The 20,561-nt window shown below is 28.5% G+C and overlaps 1 protein-coding gene across 1 annotated transcript in view; it reads right to left on the bottom strand.

Moving 5' to 3' along the window:
* Positions 1-19,945, bottom strand: part of LOC136975022 (midasin) — a 234,672-nt gene extending 214,727 nt beyond the window's left edge. Inside the window, exons 1-7 of the mRNA XM_067270012.1 lie at positions 19,750-19,945; positions 8,292-8,518; positions 4,584-4,671; positions 4,356-4,501; positions 2,558-2,665; positions 1,135-1,303; positions 491-688 (exon numbers count right to left, since the gene is read on the bottom strand). Of these exons, the coding sequence (XP_067126113.1) occupies positions 491-688; positions 1,135-1,303; positions 2,558-2,665; positions 4,356-4,501; positions 4,584-4,671; positions 8,292-8,518; positions 19,750-19,860 (1,047 nt within the window). The 5' untranslated portion in view covers positions 19,861-19,945. The remainder of the gene's footprint in view (positions 1-490; positions 689-1,134; positions 1,304-2,557; positions 2,666-4,355; positions 4,502-4,583; positions 4,672-8,291; positions 8,519-19,749) is intronic.
* Positions 19,946-20,561: the final 616 nt, after the last annotated feature.

Here is a 20,561-nt window from a genome sequence, read left to right as displayed (position 1 = left end):
TTAGTAGATTAACGTTTGAAATATTAATACAATAAAATATTGTGATAAAATATACATTTAAAATCTTCTTCTTAATAAACACATTGTATACTGGATATAAATTATAAATATCACTTATAAACCAAAAATCCAGCTTGTAGAACAAAACATTGAAGGAAAACAAACATTTTCAATTGCCTTGGGGCAACCAGTTCAGCATTTTGTTCTATTAGCTGAATTTTTGATTTTGTAAGTGATTTTTATAATTTTACTCTTATTAGTAATATAGAATTAACAGTTTATATTGAAATACATTATTTTAAAAGATATAGTTTTATTTTCTAATTATGAATAAAACCATTTTCTCAAAGTTTAGTCAATATATTTTATTATATCACTATTTCATTTTGGAACAGTAAAAGAATTTTAAAAATGTCACATTAAATGGTTTTAACCAAAATTAATTAATTATTTATTTAATATTCAGCTTATTAATTTCAATTATGATTACCTTGCTGTCAATCTGATCTCCTAGTTGAACCTTAATTAATTGTCTTCCTGTTATTTGTGCCATGTATTCTATTAATGCTGTTTTACCACAGCCTACAGCACCTTGAAGTAATATACATTCTCCAGCTACAATTCCAAGTGATAAATTTCGAAGTGTCAATTTAACCGAAGGAACTAATACTAAATTTGTGGCGTTATGCTAAAAAAGAATAATGTAAATTTTAAACAGAATTTTTTATTAAAAATTTGTAACTTTAGTATTAATGTTTTTTTTTATTACAAAATAACAACTAAATAAAGTTAACAGATTTACAATATTCTAATTATTTAATGAGAAACAAACAGATTCTGAATACAGTAGAGTCCTGTACGATGCGCAAATAAAGCAAGCAACAACCCTCGAATTTTGTCGATCGGAGGTATACGTTTTTTTTCAACTTATAGGCCAAGGTTTAAACTTTCATAAATCACGTGATAATGCAGGTTTCGATAACGCGATTTCCTATAATGAGTAACGAATCCCCGCGTTGTACGGGACTCTACTGTATTTATCAATTTAATGAATTATTAATAATAAAGAAATAATATTAAGTAAACCTTTTACATTAATATAAAAATATATTTTAGAAATGAAATAGAACAAACCATTTTAAAATTATTCTTTTTTAATAGAATTCCTGAAACAGATATGACATCTGTACAAAATTCAGATGCAAATATATGGCTTTGAGAATTACTATCTTCATTTTCAACATTTACGATTTCTTTTTTATGATGTGCCACTTCCCAAATATTTTGAATTAAATTCTTATATCTGAAACAATTCATAATAAAAGAATAACTATCAAAATATTATAAGAATAATTTATAAATAAATCAATCATTGTTTGAAGGTATCATGGAAAATCATAAATTATTTTGTCAATTCTTCATTTGATTAATCTGCCATATATATTATTCTTGTCAGTAAACTAAACACAAGTAATCTAACTAGCACTAACACTGGCAATATAAAAAAAAATGCCATAACTGAATTAATACGCTTTCATTATCCTTATATGTTTTCATAACAATTGCATATGAATCTTTTCATAAGATATATAAATAAATAATCTTTAATTTCAACAATTATTTTTATTAAATTTACAAAATGAAAGAAAGAACAATTTATATTTTCTTTAAAGCTTAATTTATATACAACAGGAAATGTAACAGATAATGAATTTAAAAAAAATAAAAAATACTCAAAAAATTTTTTATTGTTAAGAAAAAATATATATTTCTTTCTGGACTATATAGACAAATGAGTCCGACTCCTTCTGTCCTTTCACACGCTTTGTAGAAGAAATAACAAATCCATGGTGAAACAGATCTTCTATTTGAGGCTACATGTCCACCGTCCAATGTAAATAAGTTAAAAAACCCTCTAGCAGTAGCTAACACAATTATAAAATAAATTATTACATTAAAAAATTGCCAGGACGAATTCACGTTAAGAAAAAATATATATTTCTTTCTGGACTATACATACAAATGAGTCCAACTCCTTCTGTCCTTTCACATGTAGCCTCAAATAAAAGGTCTGTTTCACCGTGGATTTGTTATTGCCTCTACAAAGCGTGTAAAAGGACAGAAAGAGTTGGACTCATTTGTATGTATAGTCCAGAAAGAAATATATATTTTTTCTTAATGTGAATTCATCCTGGCAATTTTTTAATGTAATAATTAATTTAATTTAATTTTTGATTGTATTTGTGTAAACATTCAACATCTTTTGTTTGATGTTCAAAACACTAATGACATAAAAATATATCTCAAAAATCTTCTGTAATAAATTTCTGGATTGCTTTTACTTAATTTTAGTAAAAGCAAAATTAAGTTTCATGTTTATTTAATTTAAAGAAAAATGCCATAATATAACCATCTTTTAACAGAAAGGAAATACAATTTGTAATCCAAAATTTAAAAGTTATTTGAATTTTTTGGCTACTTACTTACTTAAAAAAAAAAAGGATAAATAAAAATAATTTTTGAAAATATAAATATATAAGATTGAAAATTGACTTACTTTAATTTACATTTTATTATTTCACTTTCAGTAAAATTCTGTTTCAAAAATGCATTTAGATGAACATTACTCATTTCTGTTACTGTTGCTAAACATAGACATGATAACCTAAAAATATAATTTTAATTTAAAATTTTTAGGTTCAAACTTTATAATAATTTAAAAATATAAATCATCAGTAATTACAATTTTTATTTCATATTATTATGCATTTAAAATAAAAATTACACTCTTTGATGTTTTACAATTTACCATAATTTTGCAAACTGACATTGTACTTCATTAATAAGTGTAAAATATAAACAAACATTCTACTAAAATGTATCATAAAAGGTGGTAAAATTAATACTGAATATATTGTTTTTAAATAAGAGAAAGGTGAGTGAAAAATGTGTAGATTGTGTAGAAAAAAACACACATGTAAAAGTTAATGAACAGAGCAACTGAAAGGTAAAAAAATGGATCGTTATTAATGCAAAATAATATGATAAAGTTAATTAAAAAATTACTCTTTTATGTCCAAGATTTATGATTGGTTTATAGTGCAATGAATAAGACAAAATTTCTGGTTGTCAAATAATTTAGAAATTTTAAATTATTTTATTATAAATACAAAATTTTACACCTTCCCCTCAATTCATTCTCACATTCATTGTTTAAAAAAAAACTAACGTTTTTGGCTATATTCAGTATTTTATTATATTCCAGTTAGTTTTGATTTTACAAGTTGAATTGTGAAGAAATATTTATAAAAGTTTTATTTCTTTAGAAGATAAACATTTTGTCAGAAAATAATATAATTTTCTTCTTCATTCTACGTAGCAAAATTTTCAACCTATTTGCTTGAAAAACTTTCATACTAATAAATCTGAAGTAACTTCTCTTTTAATTTTATTCTTTCTTCACATTGAAATTTCAATCAATTTTCTCATATTTTTTTAATAAATATACTATTTATCCCAGAAGAATTTTTCAACTAAATTAAGTTTTGAAACAACCTTATTTCCCTTCCTTAGATAAAACAGTTTCCTCCTCCTATAGCCATTACAATTTTGTCATTTAAAGTAATATGATGTCTCTATCTTGTCCATATAAATATTCAATATAATCTTTCCATTTTAAATTTGACTTCAACTGTTGTGATTATTCCATATTCATCTACAATTCATTAATCTTTCGTAACAAATAATTTTATAAATTTTCAAATGTATATATTTTGCATAACTGCATTAATTTTCTTTAGGTTTGTCTCAATTTCTTCACATACATATATAATTCAATCATTATAAAATATAATAAACATTTTTCAAAAGTTTAAAAGTGTCGGCATGAATAATTTTCTGTCTTTGTTTGATTGATAATTGTTATTAATGTTTTAATTTCCATTACCGATTAGTTTTGCCTGTAATTTAATCAATAGAACTTGATTGAAAACAATAAAGATTTCATGACAGAATGCAAAAGAAAACTTGCAAGTTTGATAAACAAATTATTCAGAATATCAGCAATGTTGTTTATACCTTAGTTATTAATATTAGCATGTAAACAATCACCATAAATATATTTGTATCACTCAATTAATTAGTGTATTATTTCAATTCAACGTGTAAATATATTTTTAAAGTTTTATTCATAATATTTTTGCTAAAACTTCATAAATCTTACTTAAATAATTTTTGTCAATCACTTCAATAATCATTTATTTAGTTAATTTTTTTTATTTTAATATTATATACTAATTTTTGCCTTAAAAATAATCTGAAAATTATTTTTTGTAACATTTAAATATTATTCTTACCATTTAATATCTAAATTCTTGTCCTTAATCATATCTACAAGAATACCAAAATTCCAGATTTTACAAAAAAAGTTAAAATTATGAATAAGAAGGCAAAAAGTTGCTTCAAGCAGTTTTTGTAGGATATCATCATAAATTTCACCATCCTGAAAAAAATATGTCTTAATTATAAAACAATTTAAATTAAAAATTTCTTATTAAAATAATTTAAAAAGTTATTATAAATACCATTTTCTTTCTTTTACAAGCAAATTCTTCATTTTGTTTATATCTTTCCAAAAGAGATGGTTGACCCTCAAAATAATTCAAACAAAATCTAGAAATAAGTTTTAATTATTAGCCATTAAAAATGAATCTAATTAATAAAATTAGTACAGGTACTCCTCACTTTACGACCAAGTTCCATTCCGATGACTATGTCGTTAAGCGAATCGGTCGATAAGTGAGTAGCTTGTGCCGGGAATATAGGATCGTTGTAAAATTATACAAATTATGCAACAACTTCAAATTTATTCATAAAAAGACTATTATAGTATGCTATTTGCCTATTATAGTATGTGCAAGCCTATTATAGTACACTTAGTGTGCATGTCACCATTCGTCACTGATCGACACTTGAGCTGAGAAAGGGGATTCCCCAAATTGCAGGTCGAAACTCGATTGGTCGTAAGTGCGAGTGGTCGTCAAGCAGATAGGTCGTAAAGTGAGGAGTACCTGTTTATTCTTGTATTAGCAATATTACTTATACACAAGAGATTAATGCTACTGTGCATAACAATATCATTAAAATATAAATAACTAAAATGCCTAGAATATTATCTGATCTTTATAAAAACTTATAACAACTTTTATAACATTTAAAATTTAAATTTGAAGACAATCTGTTTAAAAAAGGGGTGACCCTTTATTCACTTTCAATGTTTTAAAATACAATTTTTTTCATGACTGACCTTTCTTTGACAACATCCAGCAATATTCTACTAGTACAATTTTATAACATTTGCTTATTTATGAGCTAAATTGATAACATTTGTAACAAGATATTAGTAAATTCATCAAAATCAAAAGTTAATACATTTGCTTTCAATGAAAAATTGGAATTGTTGCTTAAATATACTTATTATGATCATCTAAACCAGGGGTATCCAACACGCGGCCCAAGGCAAGTTCCAATGCGGCTCAGTAAACATGTAAACAAAACACAATTTTTTTTATTATTTATTTATTTATTTCGATGGCATAAACTCAAAAAAGAAGTTTCACAAAGCCATAAACCTTCATACAAATTTTAGTTTTAGTGGAAAGGAAATATTTTCAAATACTTGGAAATGTGTAAATGAGGAAGGAGTACTAAAGCTGGAGTTGTGACTCAAAGGATTATAGACCCAAATTTGGAGAAAGGAGAGAAAGGCCAAAAAAATAACTAAAATGCCTAGAAGGATAAAAAGTAGCAAGAAAGGTTAAATAGACCTTCCATTATGCAAATATTGGCCCTTAATTTTCCAACCTTCCTCACTTCTTTATCTTTTGTCATTTCTTTACTTTCCCCGCATTTGGGTCTATAATCCTTTGAGTCCCAAATCGAGCTTTAGTTGGTATTCCTTCCAGCCTGTCAAGATTTGGCTACCCTTATTTTTTTAGTTTGGCATAAAAAATATCATTTGGAGCATTGGCTACTTTTTGGGCTACATATTATTTATAAATATATTAGTTGAATAAAATGTACTTTAAAATGGTGTTTAGTCATTTTTTTATTAATTAGAGACCCAAATAAAACAAATATTTGTGTTTTTAAAATAAATTTTTGTTTGTCTCCTTTATAATAAATGAATTTATCTATTTCTAAATAAAAATTGAAATTGTTTGTCTGTAGAAGTAATTTCTTTAAATATCCTTTTTCGTGATAAAGTTTTAACACTTATTACTATAATCTAGACATGGATTGGGCCACAAGTATAGTATATATACTTGTGGCCCAAAACTCCATGACTTCTTCCAACGTGGCCCAGAGAAACAAAAAGGTTAGACACCCCTGATCTAAACTGATTTACAACATATATAAAATCATGGTAATTTGTCAATTAGGACCCTCTTTTTTCAAAACCTTTTCCTTTTATTTAGAAAATAATATTCAGTTTTAATTAAATTTTTCAGTAGTTATGAAAATTCATTTTTAATATCGAAACTGCTTTAACTTCTATGAACTCTGTAACAATATTTATTTATTTTTTATCATCTGTATGTATTATGCAATTATTATTATTATTGTTGTGTTTAGTGGGTTGACACCGGTGGCTGTGTACTATGCAGGACCAGAGTCAAGGCATGGCAACCAAAACAAAACTAAAATTAAATTAGTGTTTCAGTGTGTGTGTCTGTATTTAGAAATTTCCTAACATTATGGCATGTATTCAATATAGTGTCCTTCTGTAGTGTGATGTATGTATTTCTATTCAATTGTAGTGTGCCCAGGCTTTTGTGTAGTGTGTGTGGTATGACACCTGTACAGGAGAGAACAACAGGTACAATAAACACCCTATCCATCCTCCACAGATGCCTTATTTCCTGAGCGAGCTCTGTATACTTGCTAATTTTTTCAGTGAATGTATTTTGTACATTGTGAGTGTTTGGAATGGATATGTCTATAATGTATGTGACTTTATTGTGTTTGTCAATGAGTGTGATATCTGGTCTGTTTGTGGTAAATTGTTTTATCTGTGATTATGGCTCTGTCATAGTACATTTTGTGAGTGTTGTTTTCCAATACTTTCTGTGAAATATATTTGTAGTATGGTTCGTGGATGTCTAATAATTTGTGTTTCTTTGCAAGCTCTTGGTGTATTATATTTGCTACTTGATTATGTCTACAATCTGAATAATCTGTCTGTGCCAAGACATAGACATAATCAAGTAGCAGATATAATACACCAAGAGCTTGAATAAAACAAATTATTAGACATCCACAAACCATACTAAAAATACATTCCACAGACAGTATTAAAAACAACATGCACAAATTGAACTATGACAGAGCCATAATCACAGATAAAACAATTTACCACAACTGACCAGACATCACACTCATTGACAAACACAATAAAACCACATATTATAGACGTCCATTCCAAACACTCACAATGTACAAAATACATTCACTGAAAAAATTAGCAAGTATACAGAACTTGCTCAGGAAATAAGGCATCTGTGGAGGATGGATAGGGTGTTTATTGTACCTGTTGTTCTCTCCTCTATAGGTGTTGTACCACACACACTACACAAAAGCCTGGAAACACTACAATTGAATAGAAATACATACATCACACTACAGAAGACTATCATATTGAATACGTGTCATATTGTTAGGAAATTTCTGAATATAGATGCACACTGACACACTTATTTAATTTTTGTCTTGTTTTGATTGCTATGCCATGACTCTGGTCCAGCATAGTATACAGCAACCAGTGTCAACCAAGTATAGCCAAATAAACCCAACATAATAATAATAATAATAATATAAAAATAAGTTTCTTTTTATACAGCAAAACTTTTTATACAAATAATAAAATATATATTACAAAATTAAATTTTTTTTAAATAACAACATTCCTACTTTCATTTACTTTTTTATCCTTTTTTTGAAATTAATTATAAATGTAAGTATTAAATATGTTAAGCATATTATCAGTATCATAATTTAAGTGAATATTCATTATAACCAAATTAATTTAGTATTAATATTCTATTTTTAGCTTCATTATAGGAGTCAGTTAAATTTTTAAGTAATCACTTTCAAAGTAGTATTCTTCCCATTCTTAAAATCATCTGATTTTGACTCCTACAACAAAGTCTAACAGGATTTAATGGTAAATGAATTTTAAGGAATTATTTTGTTTTACTGTTTGATAAAAAAACATTTGAGGTTAAAATACTTACTCAGAAACAACAGAATATTTTCCAACTAATTTTGCAAGAGTAATTCCAATGATTTCGTATTTACTAAAGCATGTTCTGTAATGTAGATTTTCTGATATTTTACAATGAGTTAATAATTCTAATAATAATGGGCTAAAATAATCAGCAACAAGAAGAGTGTATGATTCCTCTAGAAGTAGAGAAGATACAATATCAAGCATCTGTTGATAATCTAATGAAGATCTTATCTGAAAAACATGTAAATAATTATGTAAGTTAATGAAAAGAAAATGAGTGTTATATATTTTCAAATATATAAAAAATTTACCATAAATGGCACAACAAATGGCAAACATAATCACTCCACCGTGCCACGCATGGAGTAGTGGTTATATGAACTGTAAATCTATAGATTAAAATAAGAGAATTTGTGGCTTAGACTATTGAATGAATGGAGCTGTTTAATATGTTAATTATGAAAGGAAGGAAACAGTCCATTTATGTATAAAAAAAAGGAAACTAAATGGTTATATGAATTCTTTATAGAACACTACTATGTAAATTTATAGTTCTGTCAAAATAATACAGGGAGCAATATTTATATTACAGTGGTTGAATTTATGTATGATGAAATGTATTTCACTAAACAAAAAATTGTTATTGAAACTTCACAATGCAATCAATACGCATTATGCAATATGATGCCTTCATAAATTGAATCTTAGAGTATAAAGCATATTTTTTTGTAATCATTATTAGGTATCAACATGTCAGTTTTTTCCTCATTTGCATTTGTTTGGAGATATCAATATAGTTTCGCCAACTGTTTTGTTAATAGATAAAAATTCATTAATCTACTGGATATAAAATTTCTTATTATTCTTGTGTACTGAACTCTATGCCTGGTTCTATTTTTTTGGCAGATTTATAGAGGTGAGAAGCTATCTATTACTTTTTTTCAGTTATTAGAAAGAATTAATGATCTATTTTATGTCTTTAATAAACCTGTTTACTGAAAACCTATTTACTAATAAAATTTGTAATTTACAATGTTTTGAATTATTTTTCAAAAAGATAAACACTTGACTGAAGATATCTTACTGCACTGATTAAATGTACTTTACAGTGGAACCTCGCTTAACGAGCAAAACAAATTGTAAAAAAATGACTTGCTTAATGAGTGACGAGGAGAGGGGAAGTCCTGGATTGTGCACATGCTCCAACAGTTTGTGTTTAGCACTTGTTCCGCTAGCATCTTAGTGTCACTTGTGATCAAACATTTTCCCAAACTTGTGTTCACACATATTACCTATAAACATCAACAACCATCGCCCGTTATATAATAAACATGCCAAACGATATGTCAAATAATAGGGTTATGTAAAGGCTATAATTAAATATTAGAAATTAATTAATTTGACTAGAGGTTATGAGTTATGCTGCCATCTCATAATAAATTTAATGACCAATTCCAAATTAAATTTTAGAAATGTCTAAATTAAAAATTATTTATTTATAATTATTAAATTTAATATGAGATGGCAGCATAACTTTTTTTTTTTTTTTGTAACTCTTTCCGCCTGTGGGCACTAAGAGGGCCTCTTATAGCAAGCCCATTATGGGTTTGGCCAGGCCCACAATGGGGCGGCCGGGTGGTGAGGGATGGGGACCGACATATCCGGATGCACCACCCCCCAAAAAATTCCTGGGAATGGCAGCATAACTGCCTACCTCTAGTCAAAATAGTTAATTTCTAATAGAGAAGTTGTGACCAAAGTTCACACACCTAAAACATAAACGTTGAGCGTTGCCATCTTGTAAAAGCCCAGAAGTTTGACAATGGCATTCGGAATGTCTTTGGAATCATCCTCAATGTTCCAAACACCATTGTCAAACTTCCAGGCTTACAAGCTGGCACACCATTCAACATTCATGTTTTAGAGATGAAAACTTCGGCTGCAACCTCTAACATTTAATTATAGCCATTACATAGCCCAAGAATTTGGCATATCATTTGGCATGTTTATCAGACATATTATCTGTGACTTTTTTGTTTTCTGCAAGTTGAATTTACATTCCAGGTTGGTTCATTCCATGATAGAAGAAAAGATGAAGATGATTCAGACTCTGTAACAATGTATATTGTATAATTTTCTTTGAATAAACATTATACATAAAATATTTGAGTAATTTTTAGGCATGGAACGCATTATCGTATTTTACATTAATTTATATGTGAAAAACTGTTTCACTTAACGAGTGTTTTGCATTATGAATAAGATTCTGGAACGAATTACGCTCGTTAAGCGAGGTTCCAATGCATTTACAAATTATGCTGATTTTTAAAATTTTTCTATAGTTTAAAATATATAGTCTATAGTTCTAATTATATTGTTCTATATATATAATTCTATAGTTTAAAATAGTAAATTGTTTGGAAAAGGTAATATTGTTTAACTTTATAGAGGTTAAATTACAATCTTTTACTATGGAATAAAGATGTCATAGTTCATAGTCAACATAATTGGTAGACTTATTATCTTTATAAAAATAAAGATAATGAAATTTTTAATTATAATTTACAAAAAGAATTACAGTTCATATAATTTTGGTAGTGATATTTAGATAAATATTTTCATGCATATCTTATGGAAGATAAATTTATTTTATATTTTTCTAATATCTTTGTTTTTAATTTTTTAATATAATATATTGATATAGTAAGTATACTGTGGATAGTATATATATTTGAAGCATGCAATGCCATAACATTGTAAATGCCATTTTTCTCTAAATATGTTTTATTGAAGAATCAAATTCTAAATGGAATGTCTTCTGCTGCAAAAAAAAATACTGTGGCAATAATGGCACTGTAAGTGGCTGTATTTTGAAATTGAATTTATGTAAAGCCATAATGTTTAAAGTGCCAGAGTACAAGTCATGTGACTTGGCACCTATAACATTATGGCTTATATTTACATCATTTTGATATTCCTGAAAATTTGTAACCTAGTGAGTTTTTTACCATTTTATTGTAAAATTGAAATGAATTCATTCACTAGAAAAAGTGTTTTTCTATCTCTCCTGAAAAGTATGTTTTTTGGCATTTACAACATTATGGCATTGCACACTTCACTTGTTGTTTCTTTTTGTTCATTTTTGATTCTTTCTGCTTTATAAATACTAAGAACTTTTTAATCATATCTATCCTAGTTCAGCCAAGCCTACAACGGGGCAGTTGGGTGATAAGGGGGAGGCCTGACATATTCAGGACAGCTCACCCATGAAGAATTCCTGCTCATCCAGATTTGATTTCAGCATTTCCAAATCCCAAAGAAGTAGGTTGATGCCTTATTTTGTCATGTTTTGCAGTGTGTAATCTCTAAATAAGTATCTACATCACATTGGAAAGTTATTCTAACTTGTAAGTAATTTTTTACCTTCAACCTACTCTGCAGAGGATATGTACTGTTAAATAATCAGTAGAAGTTATTGAATCTGCACACAATGAATGTAGCATTGAAGTCATATAGTGCTTGCATCTGTTGATACTTAAAAACATATTTTTGTAAATGATTAAGTTTTTGATCAAATGAATTTATTGAAATCATTTTTATAAAAAAAAATGTAATTAACAGTTTTTTATCAATACAGTAGAGCGTCATTTATCCGAAAGCCGGTCAACCGAAACGTCGGTTAACTGAAAGCTTTCCAGTCGGACTGTGTCATGCTGAATTGAACATTTTTGATAATAGATTAACTTCTAAAGTATAATTTTTTTGTTTTTATATTTTTCAATATATTTATTTTGTTTGTACAAAATAAAGAAATAATTTTTAACGATACAATAGCCTCGATTTTTATTATAAAAATTTTCGTTAGGCTTAAAATCGACGAAAATTCAACACGAAGCAACACGCAACAGAGAAAAATTCAACACGAAGCGACACGTAACGGAGAAAAATTTCAACATCAGATAGGTTAATATATTTTTTCATACATAATCGGTTATCTGAACAACCCCAGTCCCCAATTGATTTGGATAAACGATGCTCTACTATAATTACTTGAGTTACAACAAGTAACTGTGAGCTCCAACTGACTGTTCAACAAGTTTATGGAAATGTTAGTCATGTCACACATTCTGTTTTCCTATATACTCTGGCTTCATTTCTGTGTATAATATTGTATGTCAGTGCACTGTATTATTTGCCTACTGCCCATAAAAAAGAATCAGTACCAAAGGGCAACAGGTCATATAATTCAACCATTGTCCTAAGCAGGCTAGTAATAAAACACTCTCTGTGCAAGAAATTGCCAGATTAGTGAGCATCTACAGTACAAAAATATATCAAACTTTCTCTCTGGTGAGCAGATTATAGCTAAATTAAACACCAAAAACAAAACCAAAAAATCCAGCAGATAAATGTTAATAAAATGACCCTAGTAAAGATTTTCTCCCATGTCAAACAATCATTGTTTGCTAGTGTGATTTATTAATATTTTTCTGCTCAAATTTTTTGATTTTTTTTGTGCTTAATTTTCATATATCTAGTTATTTTGGTTGTTGAATTTATAAAATAGCTATTTCATTCTATACAGTATAATTTTAACACAATAATCAGCTGAAATTAAGATGTTATTGTGTCATTTATCACTGCACAGGTAAAGGTGTGTGCAACAATTTAGTTTGGAATTGTCTTTAAGGTATAAAAAAATAATATATACATTATTACATATAGTGGAGTTATATGTTGTACATATAAATGTATATGCAATAAGTGAAAATAAAATTGCATTTTAAAGATATATTGTAGTTTTAAAATCAAATTTCAAATGCAAAAAATACATTTATAATATGTTTTCTATGTTGTTTCACAATAATGCAGAAGTATGTTTAGTTATATCAACTCTTATAATAATAATAATAATCTTTATTCATAGTAAGGAGACCTTGTTACAGGGGGGAATTAGTTAATGTACAAGAAAAAAAACATAAAGTACAAACATTAAGTTAGTTGCATGAATATTGACAAATAGACAATATAAACATATAATCATTTCGTACAATGGACATTCAATTCGTTAATAATATGAGTAAAGAAATTAACAATTTTGTACATATTCATTTTTGTTAAATTGCCCAGTGTGGATCTATAATTTAGTTCATTATTTGTAGAAAATAGGACTGATGTTTGGAATTTTTGATGATAATTTTTCAAAGCAGAACAATCTCTGAGAAGGTGAAGTGCAGAAAAAGAATTAGAGTTACACCAATAACATGATCTTGAAAAGTCAATATATGAATTGTTTACAATTAAGGAGTGATGGTTGAGTCTCAGTTGAAGTAATAAACGTTTAATATTTAAAGTTGTATCCATTGTGATAATGTTTGATTGAGCAGGTAGGCTTAGAATATGTAAATACCAAGGGTGGTATGTTGAATTAAGTATTGCGTTTTGATCACCAATCATCAAATGAGAGATTGCTGAGTCTATCATCATAGTATAGGCATATTTCCAATTGTCAGTATAGTTGTCAAATAGGGATATAGATACTCCAAATGACTGTAAAACTTTATTAAACTTATAGTTCCATGTCATTTTGTTGATATTGTCGTTATTCATTTGAGTATTCATAATATGAAGTAAAAATTTAATATTATCATCTGTTGTGTTCAATAATTGGTAATAGAATTTGATTAGTCTTTTCATATAGAAGGGGAAAAGTTGACATCTGTTAGTTTCTGCACGTATTGCATATCCTGGGACAGTACGTTAGAGTTTAAATAGTTTACGTAAAAATATGATGTGAAATTTTTCCAAGTCATAGAATATATCTATGGCCCAAATTGGACTGGCATATAAAATAGCTGGCATTATTATTGAGTTAAACAGTCTCATATGAAGTTTTAAATTCATAATTTTTAAACTAGCATTTAAATAGAGAGTATTATTAATTAGTTGATTGATTTTTATATTGAGATATTTCAAGCGAGTCTGAAATTTACCGTTCCAGTTGAAAATCGTACCCAAGTATTTTATATTGTTGACCAGTTCTAAAGGTTGATCATTTATATAAAATGATTTCTCTAGATTTGTAAGTTTGATATTGTTTCTGAAAATAATTATTTTTGATTTAGCAATGTTAATTGACAAGGATATGGAATTCAGATAGTCATTGATTTTATTAAGTTTATGTTGTAAAGTAACTTTGGTTGGGGCCAATAGAACCAGGTCGTCTGCGTGTAGATTGTAATGAAATGTTCTTCCGTATATATAAATGCCTTCTGAATCATTTAAAAATAGCTTATCGATATCGTTAATATAAAAATTAAACAGATAAGGAGACAGAGGCTCACCTTGTAGAATTCCTCAATTTATAGTAATTTCAGGATACCGCTGATTTCCGTAAATAATATTGATTTTATATGAGGAAAAAAGATTCATAATAGTAATTGCAAATTTATTACCCAGTATTTTTAGTTTTTTAGCCAAAGACGGTACGTGTATAGAATCAAAGGCCTTAGTAATATCGATGAATGCAACAAAAATTTTCCTTCGTTTTTTCCTTAAGTATATTTGAATTAGAGAAGTTAACAAGAATATAGCCGATTCGGTTCCTTTAGATTTGATGAAAGCAAATTGAAATTTCAAATTTAGATTTTGGTTTATAGTCCATTTTTGAATACGTGTTGCTAATATGGATGTGAAACATTTTCTTATAGTTGATAAAAGTGCAATGGGTCGATAATTCTCTGGTGCTATTCTATTTCTTTTTTTTTTGTAGATCATAAGTAGATTGGTGGAATTCCATGATGACGGGTAAGTTGAGGAATCGTAAAAATAATTAAAAAGTTCAAGTAATAGTTGCTTTCCTGACGGCAGTAAGAGTTTGATGAATTTATTAGTAATTAAATCTGGTCCTGGCGATGATTTTAGTTTTAATTTTCCAATGGAGTATTCCAGTTCCTCATAGGTAATGGGTGGATCAAAAAATTCATTCGTTAGGGTTCTTTGGTAGTTGTTTGATATATTTTCATTAATCGGAAATCTATTGAAATATTGAGACCATGTTGAAAAGTCTATATCTGGTTGACATTCTGGACGAGTTTTTCGCAATTTTTGAAGTGTTGACCAGAAAAGTAGATTATTCTTGTCTGCTAGGATACATTGTTGTAGGTTTTTAAAATAGTTTGATTTTTTTACTTTTAGAAGATTGAAATATGATGTTTTAAGTTGTTTATAACGATTAAAAGATTCATCAGAATAATTTATTCTAAATTGTTTTAAAGCTTTGTTCTTCTGAGTTTTAAGCTTGTAACAATCTATATCATACCATGGCTTCTTAAATTTATGTGATATATTATATTTTGAATTACGTATTTGTATAAATTCTTTTAATACTAGTTCAAATCTATATATATAAAAACGAATGTATGTCTGTCTGTGTGTCTGTCCTTCATGCATTACCACACTATTTATCCGATTGCCATGAAACTTTGGGAAGTTGTTTAATACACTCCCGCGAAGGTTTGTGGCATATGTGAAGACCACTATTTCCCCCCTTTCAAAAATATATTTATATATGGATTAAGGCTTTCATGTCCAACAGATGGCGCTAACTTCTGACAACCTAAGTTGGCTTTTCTGTGAGGCATTATGCTTTTCTGTTAGAATGGACTAAAGCAGATCATTTTCTATCTATCTATATAAATAAAATATAACGTTTGTTTGTTCCTACCGATTCCTTTTGAATTTTGACACAACGTTGCATTCGAATACGCAAGTGTTTGTATATAATATACACGTCTAAATTCCCCCTACTGGGGGAGATGGACGAGATTAAGGCTTACCGTGAAGAACTCGGCTTCTATTATATTATTTTACATGCGTTTTTGATTGCATTTTAATAGGTTACATCAACAGAATATACACTAAAAAGGGATTTTTCGATATTTCCTTGCGACGGAGAGGGACAGGATTAAGGCTTACTGTGAGAACTCCGACTTTTATTATACTATTTTGCATGCGGTTTTTTGCGTTTTTAATTGCGTTTTAATAGGTTACGTCAACAGAATATACACTAAAAAGGGATTTTTCGATATTCCTCAGCGGGGAAAGAGACAAGATTAAGGCTTACTGTGAAGAACTCGGCTTCTATTTATACTATTTTGCATACGGTTTTTTTGCGTTTTTAATTGCATTTTAATAGGTTACGTCAACAGAATATACACTAAAAAGGGATTTTTCGATATTCCTCAGTGGGGAAAGGGACAAGATTAAGGCTTACTGTGAAGAACTCTGCTTCTATTTATACTATTTTGCATGCGGTTTTTTGCGTTTTTAATTGCGTTTTAATAGGTTACGTCAACAGAATATACACTAAAAAGGGATTTTTCGATATTCCCTTGCGGGGGAGAGGGACAGGATTAAGGCTTACCGTGAAAAACTTGGCTTCTATTATACTATTTTAGATGCGGTTTTTTGCGTTTTTAATTGCGTTTTAATAGGTTACGTCAACAGAATATACACTAAAAAGGGATTTTTCGATATTCCCCAGCGGGGAAGAGGGACAGGATTAAGGCTCACTGTGAAGAACTCGACTTTTATTATACTATTTTAGATGCGTGTTTGATTGCGTTTTAATAGGGTACGTCAAGAGAATGTACACTATGAAGGGATTTTTTGAAATTCCCCCCACAGGGGAGGCGTTATACATTTATAATAGATACATTTTGAGCCACAGCAATGCGTGGCCGGGTCTGCTAGTTGTAAATATTTTTCTATTCCCTCTGTTGAAGCATGGTTCAATAAATATTTAATTCTGTTACTAATTGAAAGTTGGTAATGTTGATAGTTATAGTTGATTATTTGATATGATATTGGTTCAATCTTATATAGTTGACTTTTTGAAATTTGAATGGACATTCTTATGGGAAAATGGTCAGAGAGGTCAATAATTTAATACTTGAATCTGTGTACATAAATCTGTAATTAATTCTGAACATATCATTAAATCTATTGTTGAACAGCCAGTGTTAGTTAGACAAGTAAATTCAGACAGATAATCATTTTTAATTCTGCCATTCAGTATATAAAGTTGTAATTGATCCATATATTCTAGTAGTTGAAGTCCTGTTTTGTTATATTTTTTATCTTTTGATTTACGAGTGTTTTGGATTAATAAATTGGGTCCCTTATATTCCATATCCATTTTTTCTGCAATTCTCGCATTTAAATCGCCTATAATTATAACATAAGGAGTAATGATTTTCCATTGTTCAATGAATTTAAAGACGTCATTTAAAATCTGAAGCTGATCTGGAGGGATATAAACTAGTATAATGGCTATCAATCTGTTTACCAAAAAATGTAAGTCTGGATTGGTAATATGGATTGAGACTGCTATAGTTATCAAATTTCTGTATATTTTTTATTACCCCTATATTTTTCTTAATGAGTAAGCTTAAACCGCCGTACGGACGACCAGGGCCAACTGGTTTATGTGCCATGGTTGATATATCAGTATATTCAATGTATTTATTTTTTAATCCTTCATGTGACGAAGTCAACCAGGTTTCTGTTAGTCCCATTATATCAGTATTATGTAATAAATATTTAAATCCAATACTATCAATTTTTTTCAATAAGCCATTACAGTTTCAATTTATTATGTTTAGGTAAGTTTTTCTTGATTTTTATTATAATCAGTTTCATTATTAAGTATTATTGAAGATTGATGATTATCGGAATTATTCAAGTCATATAGTCTAAAAAAATTCTCTGCATGTACCAGTTGATTTATTGAAAAACTATAAGTTACTTTTTTCTATTTGATTAGGAGAAAATCATCTCGTAATTTAACCTGTGTATTTCCTTTTTTTAAATCAATGTAGTAAGGTAATAAAGCTTTTCTTCTCTTACGAGAATTAACAACCAAATCTACAGACATGTTTAAATTTTGCCATGGTCCCAATGATTTATTTTGTTTTCGTTTATTGAAGGTGATCATAATTTGATTTCGCAATTGATTAAATTTTAAAGTCAAGCATAAGATATTAATTTTTGAGTTAGGAATATTGTGAATTGATTTAATTTCTTCTTCCATTTTGCATGGAATATTTAGCGAATGATTCAAGAAATTCAATATGTCCTCTTCATTCCCGTCAGCAAATGTTTTCGAATAATCATATATTATTAAATTATTATTATTTAATTTATTATGTAGTGCATCAATCTTAAACTGGAGAAACTCATTCTCTTTTCTTAATTTTGTAATTTCAGATTCAAGATTATCATTTCTATCTCTAATAGTCTGAAGTTGACTAGTAAAGTCACTAATTTCATTATGAATAGTAATAATTTCTTTACAGATTAAAGAAAATTGATTTTCTATTTTTTCATTACTAGAAGTAATCAAATCGACTAGCTTCGTCCAAGGAAGTGCAGTTGTAGTGTCCGATAGTTCCATATTTAAAGTTGCACATGAAGGATTCAAAGCAGAGTTTTCACTTACCGGAGCAGTCGATTCCACTCTTCGTGGTTGAGTATACTCGGTAATCAAGTTGCTTTCCCTTTCAGTTGATTTTATATTAAAAGAAGATTGCATAGTTCAGTTTGCTGGTGGTCTACCTCTTTTTGTTGGAGTTTTTTGAAGAGGACCTGGGTTAGGCTCGATACCGGACATTAGTAGTAGCAATTGAGTCAATTTTAAACTAAACATTGTTGAGACATAAACAGAAAAAGTAAAATGGGTAAAATATTTTCCTACGAAACAAGGTGCAATCAAAATCTCACCAGTCGCCATGACGAACGGAGCGCCCCCCCATTATATCAACTTTTATAAAATTCTATTTATTAAATTGAATAACTATAAATTTGTGGAACAATCAATATTCATCTGTTTAAATTACTACTATTAACTAGAAACAATCCAAATACCATATTTTCTGGCGCATAAGACGACTTTTTAACCCAGGAAAATCTTCTCAAAAGTCGGGGGTCGTCTTATACGCCGAGTGTTGTCTAATAGGGCGAGTATATCCCAAACTCTATATTTTAACTGTAAAAGTTGGGGGTCGTCTTACACGCCAGAAAATACGGTATATCAATGTGCATTGTTCATAAATTTATATTCTGATCTTTTATTTTTTTATATAATAATTACTTATATTAATAATATATAAATGTAAATCTTGATTAGTAATTAAATGACATAATAGTTTTATATCATGGTATTGCTTTTTTTTCTCTTTTATGGTGAGAGAGGAAAAAATTTACTGAATTGGTTATTAAGTGATCAATTATCAGCAGATTCATTTATGTCATTCCTAATATTGTGTATTGATAAAAATATCATAAAATCAATTAGTTTTTCATTACTGATTGTATGTATACTTATTAATTATTCTTGATGATTGCATGCATAATACGAAATACATCTGTATTGCATCACTTGTAACTTATAATAAACTTACTTGTTTTGATAGTAAACGTTGTATATTTCGCCGAATCTCTATAGATAATTTATTTACATCGATGTGCGTACAAAGAGAGGTAAATAATGTTGTAACATTAAAATTTTCCATTGTTTCCAGTGACTCCAATTACATACGAACCACATGGAAAACACGTGAATTTTTACTAAGGTTTATTTTCAAATTGTTTAATAAGTGTTGCCAACCAGACTGCCAAATTGATAATTTTTGTATTTAATTTATTTCCAAATTTTCGCCCAACAATTATTAAAAATTTCTTACGTTTTAATGTTTTTAATTGGAATATTTGTTTCGTTTAATAATTTTAATGTAAAAATGAATTGTATTAATTAATTTTTGTTAATTAAAAAGTTTTTTTACTCTGTATAATATGGATATTAATCTTGAAGTTTTTTTAAACTCTTTTCTCCCTGTGGGCACTAAGAGGGCCTCTTTTAGCAAGCTCTTTATGGGTTCGGCCAGGCCCACAATGGGGCGGCCGGGTGGTGAGGGACGGGCCCGACATATCCGGACGGATCAACCCCCGAAAAATTCCTGGGGATTTATCGACCCTTCCGGATTTCCCAGAGCGGTAGGCTGCCACCATAACCGCTCGGCCATCCGACCCCAATAATTTTGAACTGGACTATAATAAAATACAGAAAGAACTAGCCTATTCCAGCATTATGGATTTATTTTATTTTTAAAAACTCCACTTTATTTGGAACAAATCTAGGTACTTATATTATTTTAATATTAGGGAATATTAAACTGTTGTTTTACACTTAAAAATATATACGTAGATCTTCTAT

The sequence above is a fragment of the Centruroides vittatus genome, unplaced genomic scaffold (assembly GCF_030686945.1).
Source record: "Centruroides vittatus isolate TY-2023 unplaced genomic scaffold, ASM3068694v2 contig_361, whole genome shotgun sequence".
Taxonomy (NCBI): Eukaryota; Metazoa; Arthropoda; class Arachnida; order Scorpiones; family Buthidae; genus Centruroides; species Centruroides vittatus.
This window is presented reverse-complemented; position numbering and strand designations above follow the sequence as displayed.